The following is a 13,386-nucleotide window of genomic DNA, read 5'->3' on the forward strand; positions in this document are numbered from 1 at the left end:
CCAATAACCTAGGGAGGTGGTGGGCTCTCCAACCTTGGAGGCATTCAAGAGGCAGCTGGACAGCCACCGGTCGGGTATGCTTTAAGTGGGATTCCTGCATTGAACAGGGGGTTGGACTCGATGGCCTTATAGGCCCCCTCCAACTCTACTATTCTTCAATTCTATGCCTGAAGAATTGGGGGGGCGGCAATCAGAACTGCCTCTCTTGTCCTACTCAACCCTGTTCCATTTGAGAGCTAGTATGGTGAGGTGGCTAAGAATGTCAGACTAGCGCTGGGAAGAAACAGGTTCAAACACTCAGCCATGAAGTTTATTAGCTGAAGCTGGGCCTGTCAGAAGTTAGCCTGGTCTACCATACAGGGTTGTTGTGTAGATAAAATGGTGGAGGAGGAAGAACCATGCATGCCAGCCTGAGCACCTTGGAGGAAGGGTAGGATAAAAATGTAATAAATATAGAAATGTGTCCAACGACAACCCCTTGAGTAACTGTGACATCCTAACGAAGTCGACTGTGGACCATGAAATCTTATGCCATAATACATTTGTAAGTTTTTAGCATGGCACAAGACTCCTTTCTGTTTTGCTGCAGCAGACACTGATCTGATCTGCATTCAGTGCTAAGCCAAATCATGGCTAAATGAGAATGTGCAAGTGCATGAGTGCTCATAGGAAAAAATCACGGCCGCTTCACTCCTTCCTGAGCCTTACTTCTGCTGATCTACCAGGAGTGAAGCCATGGTTTGGTTTAGGGTTAAATGTGAATCTAGGCTGGTGCTTTGTCTTGCTCCAAACCATGAACTGTAGCCGAGGTTTGTACTTGACATACCACCTGTGGTTTGCCTGGAGGACATGAACCATGAATCCGGGTTTGCAAGAAACACTAAGCCGAACCATGGCTTAGTTCTGTGTAGCATGACAACAGGAAGACCACAAAGCAAACTGGATTCTTCCTGTCCGTACGTGCATACTTGTATATTCTTGCTTAGCCATGGTATGGCTTACCGTTACATGCACACCATGCCTATCCCTCCGGAAATGGTGACATCCTGATAATGAAGCCAAACCATTGTGCACTGAGTATCCCTTTCTTCCATGGCCTCATTTCCTTTTGAAAAACCTGGATAGACAAGGTACCTGTGATGGCGTGATGCGAAAAGGCCTCCACATAGATGAGATAATTGTGCGGGCAATGCTTCTTGAGCCACTTGCACACATCCTGCTGTGTCCACAGCACTACTGGCTTGGTCAGGCTCCCAAGTGTCGGGCTGGTGTGGTAGATTCCATAGTGGTCGTAGGACCGGCCCTAGAGAGGTGGAAGAAACAGGAAAAGAGAATGGAAGCATTAGTGAGCCAACAGGAGGCCATCACGACTCGGTGTTTCCCGGGATTTGTGGCACCCCAAAAACAAGGACTCATAAATAATTGTACAAATTATGGATCCTGGTGGGGGAAAAGCCAATTTTAAAAAAAACACTGGAAAAAATCTGGAAATTAACAGACACTCACTGCTGTAAATATTTCAGCATGAGCTGATCAGTTCCCATTTGGTCCAGCCAGATCTTTACCTGCCCACACCTGATGTAGTACATCTGGTGTAGGGCAGGTGTGGGTGGCTCAGCCAAATTGGCTTTGTAGAAGGGCTAATTAGGCCCATGGGCTGGAATTATCCACCCCTGCCGCTGTTGACATTTCTGATATATTTTCATGGCCCCGGAACCTAGCAGGGATCCAAACACATGGGTGCTAGGCTGCAGGGGCACCATAACGAATCAGGTCAGCTTCTGAAGGGCCACAGCCAGATCCCAGACCCTCAAAGGAACCTTCCCCTGAAGAACCAGATGCCTCCCACCGCGCATCACCAGTCTGGCAGAGCATGAAGCACACCCGGAGAGAGGCTATGGAATGGAGGAGGACTGCCTGTCTTCAGGCCAGATGGCTGGCTCTTTAAGGCTCTGGAGTTCTTTACTTGAAGGCTGGAGCCTGGAGGAGGGAGGCTGGAGACAGAAGCTTAGTCATCTCCCAGTCTTGGTTGGAGCAAGTTGCTCACTCAGCTATCCATGGTCTGGTAACTTCTGACCAGCTTGGCTGCTTTCTTTCCGGGATCCGGCATTAGACCAGAACGTGATGTATCTTCCAGAGGGGCGCTGTTAGTTGTCTCCCATTTTAGAGAGGCCTGACTGGCCTCAACCAGAATATAAGCATTTAGTATGGCTGATCCCACGCTGTGGAACACTCTTCCAGCAGAGATTTGGCAGACACCCTCACTTTTGAATTTCAGGTGTCTCTTGAATACTTGTTTATGTCAACAGGCCTATTGTTGTTGTTTAAAATGTCTCTTGAGCAGCCAGGAATTGTTAATGATTGTTTCGTATTGCTTTTAAATATGTTTATGTTCCTGTACACTACCCCGATGTTTTGCAAGCCAGCAGCGTGTCAATGCTTTCATAAAGAAAATAAAAGATATAGTGTGGTGATCCTGCCAACTACTATCATGTTGTCTTGATTATTATTTGTAATAGTTTTCACTGAGGTTTAGTGATTTCTATCCACCAAATGAATGCTTGAATGGAAAGGTGAGGTACAAATATATTAATTACAATTACTATTATTATGGTGACACACACAAAAACATAACCTCTACACAAGCTTCTCTACCACTCGTTGACTGCATTTATTATTATTATTATTATTATTATTATTTAGATTTGTATCCAATCCTTCCTCCCAAAAGGAGCCCAGGGCAGCAAACAAAAGCGCTAAAAAGACTATAAAACATCATAAAAACAGACTTTAAAATATATTACAACAAAAACATCTTTTTAAAAAAAAAAAAAAGCTTTAAAAACATATTAAAAAACAATTCCAACACAGACGCAGCGGGGGATAAGGTCTCTACTTAAAAGGCTTGTTGAAAGCGGAGGGTCTTCAGTAAGCACCAAAAAGATTACAAGAAGGTGCCTGTGTAATATTTAAGAGGAGGGAATTCCAAAGGGTAGGTGCCACTACACTTACGGTCTACTTCCTATGTTGTATGGAACAGACCTCCTGATAAGATGGTATCTGCAGGAGGCCCTCACCTGCAGAGCACAGCCATCGACTGGGTATAAAAGGGGTAAGACGGTCTTTCAGGTATCCTGGTCCCAAGCTGTGTAGGGCTTTGTACAACAAACCCAGAACCTTGAACTTAGCTCGGTAGTTAATAAATAGCCAGTGCAATTCTTCCAGCAGCAGGGTGACATGTTGGCGATACCCTACCCCAGTGAGCAGTCTCGCTGCCAGTTTGCACCAGCTGTAACTTCCAGGCCAACCTCAAGGACAGCTCCACATACAGCACATTACAGTAATCAAGCCTGGAAGTTACCAGTGCATGGACAACAGTGGTCAGGCGATCCCAGTCCAGAAACGGCTGCAGTTGTCTTACCAGCTGAAGCTGGTAAAAGGCACTCTTAGCGACTGAGGTCACCTGAGCCTCTAGTGAAGATGGATCCAGGAACACCCCCAGGCTACGGACCTGCTCTTTCAGAGGGAGAATGATCCCATCCAAAGCAGGCAACTGACCAATTATCCAAACTCAGGAACCACCAACCCACACAGCCTCCATCTTGCTAGGATTCAGAGTCAGTTTATTGGCCCTCATCCAGCCCACCACCGAGTCCAGGCAGTGGCCCAGGGCTTGCATAGCCTCTCCCGATTCAGATGTTACAGAGAAAGAGAGCTGGGTATCATCAGCATACTGCTGACACCTCACTCCACGTCTCCTGATGACCCCTCCCAAGGGCTTCATATAGATGTTAAACAACATGGGGGATAAGATAGTACCCTGTGGCACCTCACAGCACAATTGCCAGGGGGGCGAAAGACAATCACCCAATGCTATTCTCTGAAAATGACCCTGGAGATAGGATCGGAACAACTGTAAAACAGTGCCTCTGATACCCATCTCACTAAGTTGCCCCAGAAGGATACCACCGTCAATGGTATCAAAAGCTGCCGAGATATCAAGTAAGATTAACAGGGTCGCACTCCCCCTGTCCTTCTCCTAATAAAGGCCATCCATCAGGGCGACCAAGGCCAATTCAGTCCCATAACCAGGCCTGAACCCAGACTGGAATGGGTCAAAGTAATCTGTTTCACCCAAGAGTACTTGCAATATTATGGCTTCTATCCCAGCTCTTGAATCCCTTCATTCTTACTGACCTACCTCTAACCAGCATCCCTACAACGTCTGATGCTTCCTGCTGGCAAACTGTGTATCTGCCCTGCAGAAATGCATGAATAAGACTGGTGCATCCGTTTCTGGTAATTTTTCCCACTTTCCTTTAGGGGCCATTAACTGGAAGGATGGCTCATACACAAGATGGGCTCTGCTGGATCAAGCCATAGGCTAGTCCAGCATCCTGTTTTCACAGCAGCCAATCGGATGCCATGGGGTGCCTGAAAGCAGGACCTGAGCACAAGAGCACTCTCCTCTCCTGCAGTTTCCAGCAACTGGTATTTGGAAGCCTACTGCCTCCGACCATGGAGGCAGAGCATAGCCAATGCGGCTAGTAGCCATTGCTAGCATTATCCTCCATGAATTTGTCTGGTCCTCTTTTAAAGACATCCAACATATATGTTCTCTCCTTACATATACAGTATGTTTTCTCCTCTCCATTTCCAAAAATGATGCCTACAACAAGAGAATAAACATAGCAGGGATCTCCAGCTATGTTCTGGAGAGAGTGCTCTTGCGCTCAGGTCCTGCCTGTAGGCTTCCCGGTGGGGCATCTGGATGGCCACTGTGAGAACAAGATTTTGGCCTAGATGGCCACTGGTCTGGTCCAGCAGGTTCCTGGTATGTTCTTTTGGGCTGCTTGGAGAAACAGCTAATATTGGATGGTTTTTGCTGGGAATGTTAGCCTAGGCTCAATTTTTCTTACATTTGAAATGTTGAGAATATTGTATTTATTTTATTTATTTATTTATTAAATTTATTAGTCGCCCATCTGGCTGGCTGTCCAGCCACTCTGGGTGACGTACAAAATAAAAACATACAAATACATTAAAACATTAAAAATCTCAACAATAATAATAAAACCTAACCTACCCCCAAAAGCCTGCCTGAAGAGTCAGGTCTTCAAGGCCCGGCAGAAGCTCATCATAGAGGGGGGATGGCGGAGATCATCTGGGAGGGAATTCCACAAAGTGGGGGCCACAATTGAAAAAGCCTTCTCCCTAGTCCTCACCAGTCTAGCTGTTTTAACTGGTGGGATAGAGAGAAGGCCTTTTGAGGCTGATCTTGTTGAGCGGCATCCCTGATGATGTTGGAGGTGCTCCTTCAGATAGACTGGGCCGAAACCGTATAGGGTTTTAAAGGTCAGAACCAACACCTTGAACTGGGCCCAGAAAACAACCGGTATTTCCCGTTTTCCCTTTTTAGATTTTGTTTTCAGATTATAAAGAACCCACTGCGAGCCCTCCGGAACAGGCAAGGGAAAAAAATCTAAATAAATAGCCTGTCTTGAATTCATTCCAATTGCCTATGTGGGGTTTTCAGATTGCAGAATTTAGGAAATCCCCCAGATGAGTTCCACTTCCCCAGATCCATTTTCATCATCACAGAATAGGTTTAGAATCCTAGTGAACACAAAGGCCAGGCTGAGTTTAATCTTCTTGGCAGGCGACAAGAAGCCGCAGCTTGTTAATAAGAGGCAATGTTGAGGGTGCACTAAGCAGCACGTTCTTGATGATTTGGAACTTCGGAAAACGAAGAGCTATTAGAGCTGGCTTCAGCATGGCATCGACAGTTGAACTGCGGCCAGCACTGGCCGCTAGAGCCGCTGGGAGTCTCGCTACAAATCTGCACAACTCCCTGGCATGACCGGCCCCCCTTTCCAGCAATAAGCTGTTCAGGGACAATCAAGTTTCCACCAATGGACAGCATTCTTCAAATGGGATGTGCCTTTAGCCCCAATGTGCAACATGGTGCCCGCTTTAACTGATTACTATGTATGGTTGTTTTTATTCTGTCCCATTTTTCTCCTTCCTTTTGATTATAATGATGCTCCAGCTTTATTTACTCTTTGAATGCTTTATTCTAAATTGGATATTAGATGGAGCGATTTGGAGTTTACATTTAATTGTCAATAGTTTTTTGAGAGCCACCTTGGAGGCGCTTTAAGAAGAATGGAAGGGTAGGAATATTGACTTGAATGAAATAAAATAAATATGCCTCAGCACGGATGCATGGACAGAGAATACTGCTCAGCGGCCTTGCAGGGTGGATCTTCCTTTTTCTACAGACTGGTGGGGGGTTTTGCGGGTGTATTCTGCAGTGTGTCATTGGCACAATAATAATGCATTAGCGGTGGTGTCCATCCATCATTCGGTTTTATTAGGTGTTCTGCAGCGCTTCCCTTATGTTACTGCATTATTGCCATCTGGAGGGCCACTCTTGCACTATAGCACAACAAAAGTGTGGAACCTCTCCCCCAATATTTGCGGTTTTAAAAGTTGCAGGATTTTAGCAGCAAGTTACAGGACATGCACTGATTAAAAACTGAGCTGTATGTCCATCCCTAAACTTTTGCAGGTGCTAATAGTATTGAAAGTGTGATTGCATATAATAATAATAATAATAAAATTTATTTGTTAGTCGCCTATCTGTCCGAGTTAACGGACACTCTAGGCGACTTACAACAACAGATTAAAATACACTGCATAATTAAAAGACAAATCATCAGTCATTCTAAAACATCAATTTATACATCATAAAACTAATCCATCCCAAGGATCCCATAGGCCTGCCTGAATAGCCAGGTCTTTAAGGCTCGGCGAAAACTGATCAGGGAGGGGGCATGGCGAAGACCAAAAGGGAGAGAGTTCCAGAGGGTGGGGGCCACAACCGAGAATGCCCTCTCTCTGGTCCGCACCAGCCGAGCTGTTTTGACTGGTGGGACCGAGAGAAGGTCCTGTGTGGCTGATCTTGTTAGGCGGCCTAATTGGTGATGCTGGAGGCGTTCCTTCAGATAAACTAGGCTGAAACCGTATAGGGTTTTAAAGGTCAAGACCAACACCTTGAATTGGGCCCGGTAAACAACTGGTAACCAGTGCAGATCTCTTAACACTGGGGGGATATGATCCCGGCGGCGACAATGTGTGATCAAACGTGCCGCCGCATTCTGTACCAGCTGCAATTTCTGGACCGTTTTCAAGGGTAACCCCACATAGAGCGCATTACAGTAGTCTAAGCGAGAGGAGACCAGGGCATGTATCACTCGTGGGAGCAGATGCACAGGAAGGTAGGGTCGCAGCCTCCGTATCAGATGCAATTGATACCAAGCTGCCCGGCTCACTGCCGAAACCTGAGCCTCCATGGACAGCTGGGAGTCAAGAATGACCCCTAGGCTGCGGACCTGATCCTTCAGGGGTAATCTCACCCCATTCAGCACCAAGTCGATATCTCCCAGCCTTCTTTTGTCACCCACGAGCAACACCTCGGTCTTGTCAGGGTTCCGCTTCAGTCTTCTCGCCCATCCATCCACTTACGGACTCCAGGCACTTGGACATGGTGTTCACAGCCAACTCTGGTGAGGACTTAAATGAGAGATAGAGCTGAGTGTCATCCGCATACTGGTGACACTGCAGCCCAAAACTCCTGATGATGGCACCCAGCGGCTTCACATAGATGTTGAATAGCATGGGGGAGAGGATAGAACCCTGTGGCACTCCACAATTAAGAGGCCAAGGGTCTGAAACCTCATCCCCCAATGCCACCCGTTGGTACCTGCCTGAGAGATAGGAACGGAACCACTGTAAAACAGTGCCTCCTATTCCCAAGCTCTTCAGGCGGTTTAGTAGGATACCGTGGTCAACGGTATCGAAAGCCGCTGAGAGATCCAGGAGGACGAGGAAGGTATGTTCTCCCCTATCTAACGCCCTCCTCATATCATCCACCAGAGCGACCAAGGCTGTTTCAGTTCCATGCCCAGTACTGAAGCCCGATTGGAATGGATCTAGATAATCCGCTTCATCCAAGTGTGTCTGTAACTGTTTGGCCACCACTCGCTCTATCACCTTGCCCAAGAATGGTAAATTAGAGACTGGGCGAAAGTTATTCAACTCTTGGGGATCCAAGGAGGGCTTTTTCAAGATGGGCTTTATCACTGCCTCCTTGAGGGCTGATGGCATTGCACCCTCTTCCAAGGATGCATTTACCACTGCCTTGATCCCTTCACCCAGACTCTCTTTACAGCTCATGATGAGCCATGAAGGGCAAGGATCAAGCAGACAGGTGGTTGGCTTCACAGTAAAGAGCACCTTGTCCACTTCCTCAGCGAGGAGAGGCTGAAACCGATCCCACCGGACCGGAATGCAACTGGCTGACTCTGGCCCACTTCCTGTATCTACGGCGTATGGAATCATGCTCTTCAGGCGCTCGATTTTATTGGCAAAGTGTTTAGCAAATGTGTTGCAGGAGGCTTTAGTATGCTCCATGGGTTCCTGAGCAACTGGACCGACCAGGCTTCGGACCACTTGGAACAACCTCCTGGGACAACACTCTGCCGACGCAATAGAGGCAGCAAAGAATTCCCTCTTTGTTGCCTTTGTTGCCACCTGGTAGGCCGCTATTGCTGCTCTAACCAGTGTCCGGTTGTCTTCGGCGTGAGATTTCCGCCACCGGCGCTCTACTCGTCTCACCTCCTGTCTCAGACCCCGCAACCGTGGTGTATATCAGGGTGCTATCTGAGTTCTATTCAGGGGGAGAGGACGTTTCGGAGCCACCCGGTCTACCGCCCTAGTGATCTCCCTATTCCATTCCATCACCAGGGTTTCGACCGGGCGTCCTTCAGCCAGCTCCAGTTCCCCCAGCGCATTCAAGAATCCCTTAGATTCCATCAGGCGTCTTGATAACCACCTTGATACCATCATGAGTGTCAAGAACACCTGATTTCTAAAATGGCACAGAGGCAAAGAATTGTGGGAAAAACATCTTGTCTGAGATGGGGCCTCTGAGAGGCATGACTTTGCAGTTTCCACAGCTGAAGCTAGTTAATTAGGCCCAAGCAAGAACACCTGCTTATCAGCAGAGACTGGTACATCAAGACCACAGGCCTGGGAAGGTTTGGGGAGTACATGACCATTAGGTGTGAAAACTCCAGAAGCATCTCGTCATCTGAAAGCCCCAATTGGCTAATTAATTCCTGGCTGTTGCTGGGGATTTTCCATAAGAATAGGATTTCAGAGCTTAGGTCTTTGTTCCCCAATGTCCCTCAGGGGTTGCTGATGCTACCTGAGTGGGGTTCCCCCTTACCATTTACTATCCAGGCTATACATCTCTAGGGAGATGTGGAACCACAAAGCTATTTTGCTGTTTACCTCTTTGTAAGTATAGAATAGGCTAGACAGTTTTGTTATTTTTGTCTGTGACTGTAATTCTCTGTATTTTACCTGGCCCTCAGGGGCGTGGGTTTTAAGAAACCAATTTGCTGCTATATTTGTACACTTATATTCTATTTTAAAAAGCTACTTCTTATTTTCCAGTGTGTGTTCATTGCAGGAGTAGTGTGGCTCTGAATCCAGTACCTTGGCTACTTGACCACAGACTACCGTATAATTGGATATTTTGCCTAAGGCTTCAAAACAAGGAGTGTTCCTTTGGCTCTTGTCTGTTGGAATCCTTGGCAGGTCTATTTCTGGCACTTTGGGTTTCCCCTTGGCCCAGAGTGGGTGACCAGGTTAAGAGGTGGAGGTAGTCTACCTACCTTATAGGATTGTTATTGGTTTACTCAGCCCTAGTGAGGCTGGCACGGGGTTCTGCCTTGCCAGGATTAACTGCCCTGGGTTTGGGAATTGAGTTCTGGGACTGAACCAGGGTTGGTTCATGACGATGAGCACAAATCATCATGAATGCTCAGTGAAAAGGATGTCTGCAAGGGCCCTGTGCGTACTGCTTCCCACAGTCCAAGAGAGAGTGGACAGAAATAATCTTCCCCCTCTCTTTTGTGTAGTGCAATCCTATTTATGTCTAGTTAGAAGTAAGTCTCACTGAGTTCTGTGGGACTCACTGTCGGGTAAGTGTGCATAAGACTCAGAGCTTGGAAAAGTTACTTTTTTGAACTACAACTCCCATCAGCCCCAGCCAGCATGGCGCTGGCTGGGGCTGATGGGAGTTGTAGTTCAAAAAAGTAACTTTTCCAAGCTCTGATAAGACTGCAGAGTTCCAATAGTACACCCAAGCAATGATACTGATGGGGGCTGGGTTCAGGACAAAAGAAAGTAATTAGCCGTTAGCCTATATAGCTTGAAAACATAGAGGTATAGGGAGCTGCTTATACTGAGTCAGATCCATTGGTCCACCTATACCCTGAGTAGGGATGGGATCCATTGGCCGTTACTGGTTCAAAAGCATTCCGTCAACTTAACAGACAAGTACAGTAGGGCCCCACTCATATGGCAGGTTACATTCCAGGCCCCCACTGAAAAGTGAAAACCGCCAGAAAGTGGGGCCTACTGTATTCCAGCTGCCGTGCTCCAGCTGACACCGATCAGCTGTAGTGCACAATCAGTTGTAGTGCGGGGTGCTCCAGCTGCTGTGCTCCACCTGACAGCGATCAGCTGGAGCACGATCAGCTGTAGTGCAGGGAGCTACAGCTGATCGCCCCGCTAGTGCCACTGTATTAGTAGAACGCCGAAAAGCGGAGCACCACTGTATCAATTTGAGTCTGTTCTTTGTCCACTGGCTTCTGCTTTTACGATCCTTTTCTTCCCCTTGCAAAAATATTGATATTATTATCGATGCTTTTTATGGAAAATATTAATAAAATTATCATTTGTAATATCGCTATTTAAGAGGTGAGGTTTTTTAAATCCATTTTTGAAAATAGGCACAGAAAATCGCTACATAAAAATCTGATCTGCAACGATAATATGCTTTTAACTCTTTTTTAAAAAGATGTTTTTTAAAGTTTTTTAAAAAAATGTTTTTAACGTTGTTTTGTTTTAATGTATTTTAAGGTCTTTTTTTTATGTTTTAAAGTGTTTTTGTGTTTCTGTTTGCCGCCCTGGGCTCCTGCTGGAAGTAAGGACGGGGTAAAAATAAAATAAAATAAATAAATAAATAAATAAATGATAGAGAATAAGCAAATTAGATTTGGAAAATTCGGTACCAAATCTGCATTGGGTGAAATGTTGGCACATCCTTAACACTGACTGGCAGTAGCTCTCCAAGGTTTCAGGCAAGGTCCTCTCCCTGCCATACCTGGGGATGCCGGGGACTGAAGTGCATGTAAGATGCATTGAGAAGCCCTAGTTTAGTTGGCTGTTTTAAAGTAGGGCTGGGAAGACTTCAGGCATGTGAGATCTACTTTGTTTTTTTACTGGAATGGTGAGGTGGGCCCAGAAACCACAGCCAATTGCAAAAGACTGTCTCACCTGGATGAACATATGCTAAAAATTAAAGGGACAGGGTGCCTCTGAGCACATGTTCACCCAGGAATACGTATACCAGAGTGAAGCTCACAAGTCCCTTCAACAGATCCACTCCTGGTTTCCCCCTAAGCATTCTTCTCCAAGTGTGGGAAGCTTTTTAGTTCTTGCTGTTGTTAGACCACTGGGAATCAGAAACCATTGCAGGTCTACTACAAATCACCCAGATATCTATCTGTAGACCCCCAATTTACCTTATGCTCATCCCTGTTTTAAAGGACTGGACAAATTCCTGAAGGAGTATGAAAGGATAAATGGAACCTCCAAGTTCAGAGGCAGTGTACCACTGAATTACTAGGTGCAGGGGATAAGCAACAGAGAAAAGCTGTTGCCTCTGTGAGACGCTTGTAAGCTTTCCGGAAGAATCTGGCTGGCTACTGGTGGACCTTTAGTCTGATCCAGCGGGACTCTTCATAACAGCAGCACAAGTTTTAGAGTTAATTGTTGCTTTTTGAAATCACTTGTTATTGTAATATGGGAAACCTTTTATGTTTGGTTTTGTTTAAAGGATAGGTTTGGTATTCTGAAATTTAATTAGGTACTGTACATTTTGCATTTATGATTCTGCATAACATGGATGGAGAACCTTAAGTCCGGGGGCCAAATACAATCCTCTGGACCCCCCTATGTGGCCCTCAGGCCTTTCTCCAGGACCCCAGACCACACATCCTCCCCAGCCACACCGATCATCAGCCCTACTTTGCACTCCCCTTGAGTGATTTTGCCTAGTTGGCATGTATTCTTGAATTCCAATAATGCTTCTTGTTTGCTGGGAGGGCAGGCGGTAGAAAGGAATAAGTGAGTGTGTGGAAACCAGCCAACTGTACAGAGGTGAAATTCACTTGCTCTGCCCACTTTTGCCACTAGTCCTGCCCACTACCATGTGGCCCCCGGAATGTTGCCTAGAGGGAATGTGGCCCTCAGGCTGAAAAAGATTCCCTACCTTCCTGTATTTATTTAATTAACAATATCTCTATACCACTTGATTGTAACAAAACCTCTATGAAATATTGAATATTTTGAGAAGAAATAGTAAAATTATCAATAAAAACAATGAAAAACAAGGAATCAGAAACATTTGAAAGACAATTAAAATCAGCAGTCAACTAAAAAGAGATTAAAACACACCAGCATCTACAGCAGCCTTTCCCAACCTTTGGGTCCCCAGATGTTGCTGGACTACAACTCCCATCAGCCCCAGCCAGCATGGCCAATGATAAGGAATTATGGGAACTGTAGTCCAGCAACATCTGGGGACCCAAAGGTTGGGAAAGGCTGATCTACAGGTCTGGATAGGCCTAAGCAGAAATGTTTTAAGCAGTCGCCGAAAAGAATACAGCGAAGGCACCTACCTGATGCCAATAAGCACAGAGTTCCAAAGGGTAGGTGCTGCCGCATTGAAAGAACAATTTCTTACAAGTGCAGAACAAGCATTATGTCAACAGTGCCATTTCCAACTGTTTATCCTTAAGGGTCTGGTTTCCATTCAAGAACAGATTTAACAGGGCTAATTCTGGGAGTTTATATATCATCTGCTTTGTGATTTTTTTCTATTTCTGTGAACACCAGGTCCCAAAGCAAATTCAAATAAACAATTGATTGGTTTTCTTTTAGTTGCAGCCCAGTTGTTGATAGCATGATTTTGGAAGGATCTGAAAGGCGTATCTGTTTCTTTGCGGTACAGTAAAGTCTGGCAATTAGCCTTAATAGAGAAATTGTCGCAGAAGTTAAAGATGGAGAAAGGACAGAAATGTAAAAACTCTTTTGTGGCATAGTAGGGGAGCTTTATGGCAGTATAAAGCTTGGGGGTTAGTTTTTAAATATTTTTGCTTTGTTGAGCGTTATGCTCATTTATGCTTTGATGTATATATTTTTTTCTTAATGTACTGATTATACTTTTTATTATGAGTTGTGCTATTG

The 13,386-nt window shown here is 45.7% G+C and overlaps 1 protein-coding gene across 1 annotated transcript in view; it reads right to left on the bottom strand.

Moving 5' to 3' along the window:
- Positions 1-13,386, bottom strand: part of SAMD10 (sterile alpha motif domain containing 10) — a 69,617-nt gene that overhangs the window by 15,571 nt on the left and 40,660 nt on the right. Inside the window, exon 3 of the mRNA XM_061630976.1 lies at positions 1,135-1,303. Within this exon, the coding sequence (XP_061486960.1) occupies positions 1,135-1,303 (169 nt within the window). The remainder of the gene's footprint in view (positions 1-1,134; positions 1,304-13,386) is intronic.

Source organism: Rhineura floridana, chromosome 6 (genome assembly GCF_030035675.1).
Source record: "Rhineura floridana isolate rRhiFlo1 chromosome 6, rRhiFlo1.hap2, whole genome shotgun sequence".
Classification (NCBI taxonomy): domain Eukaryota; kingdom Metazoa; phylum Chordata; class Lepidosauria; order Squamata; family Rhineuridae; genus Rhineura; species Rhineura floridana.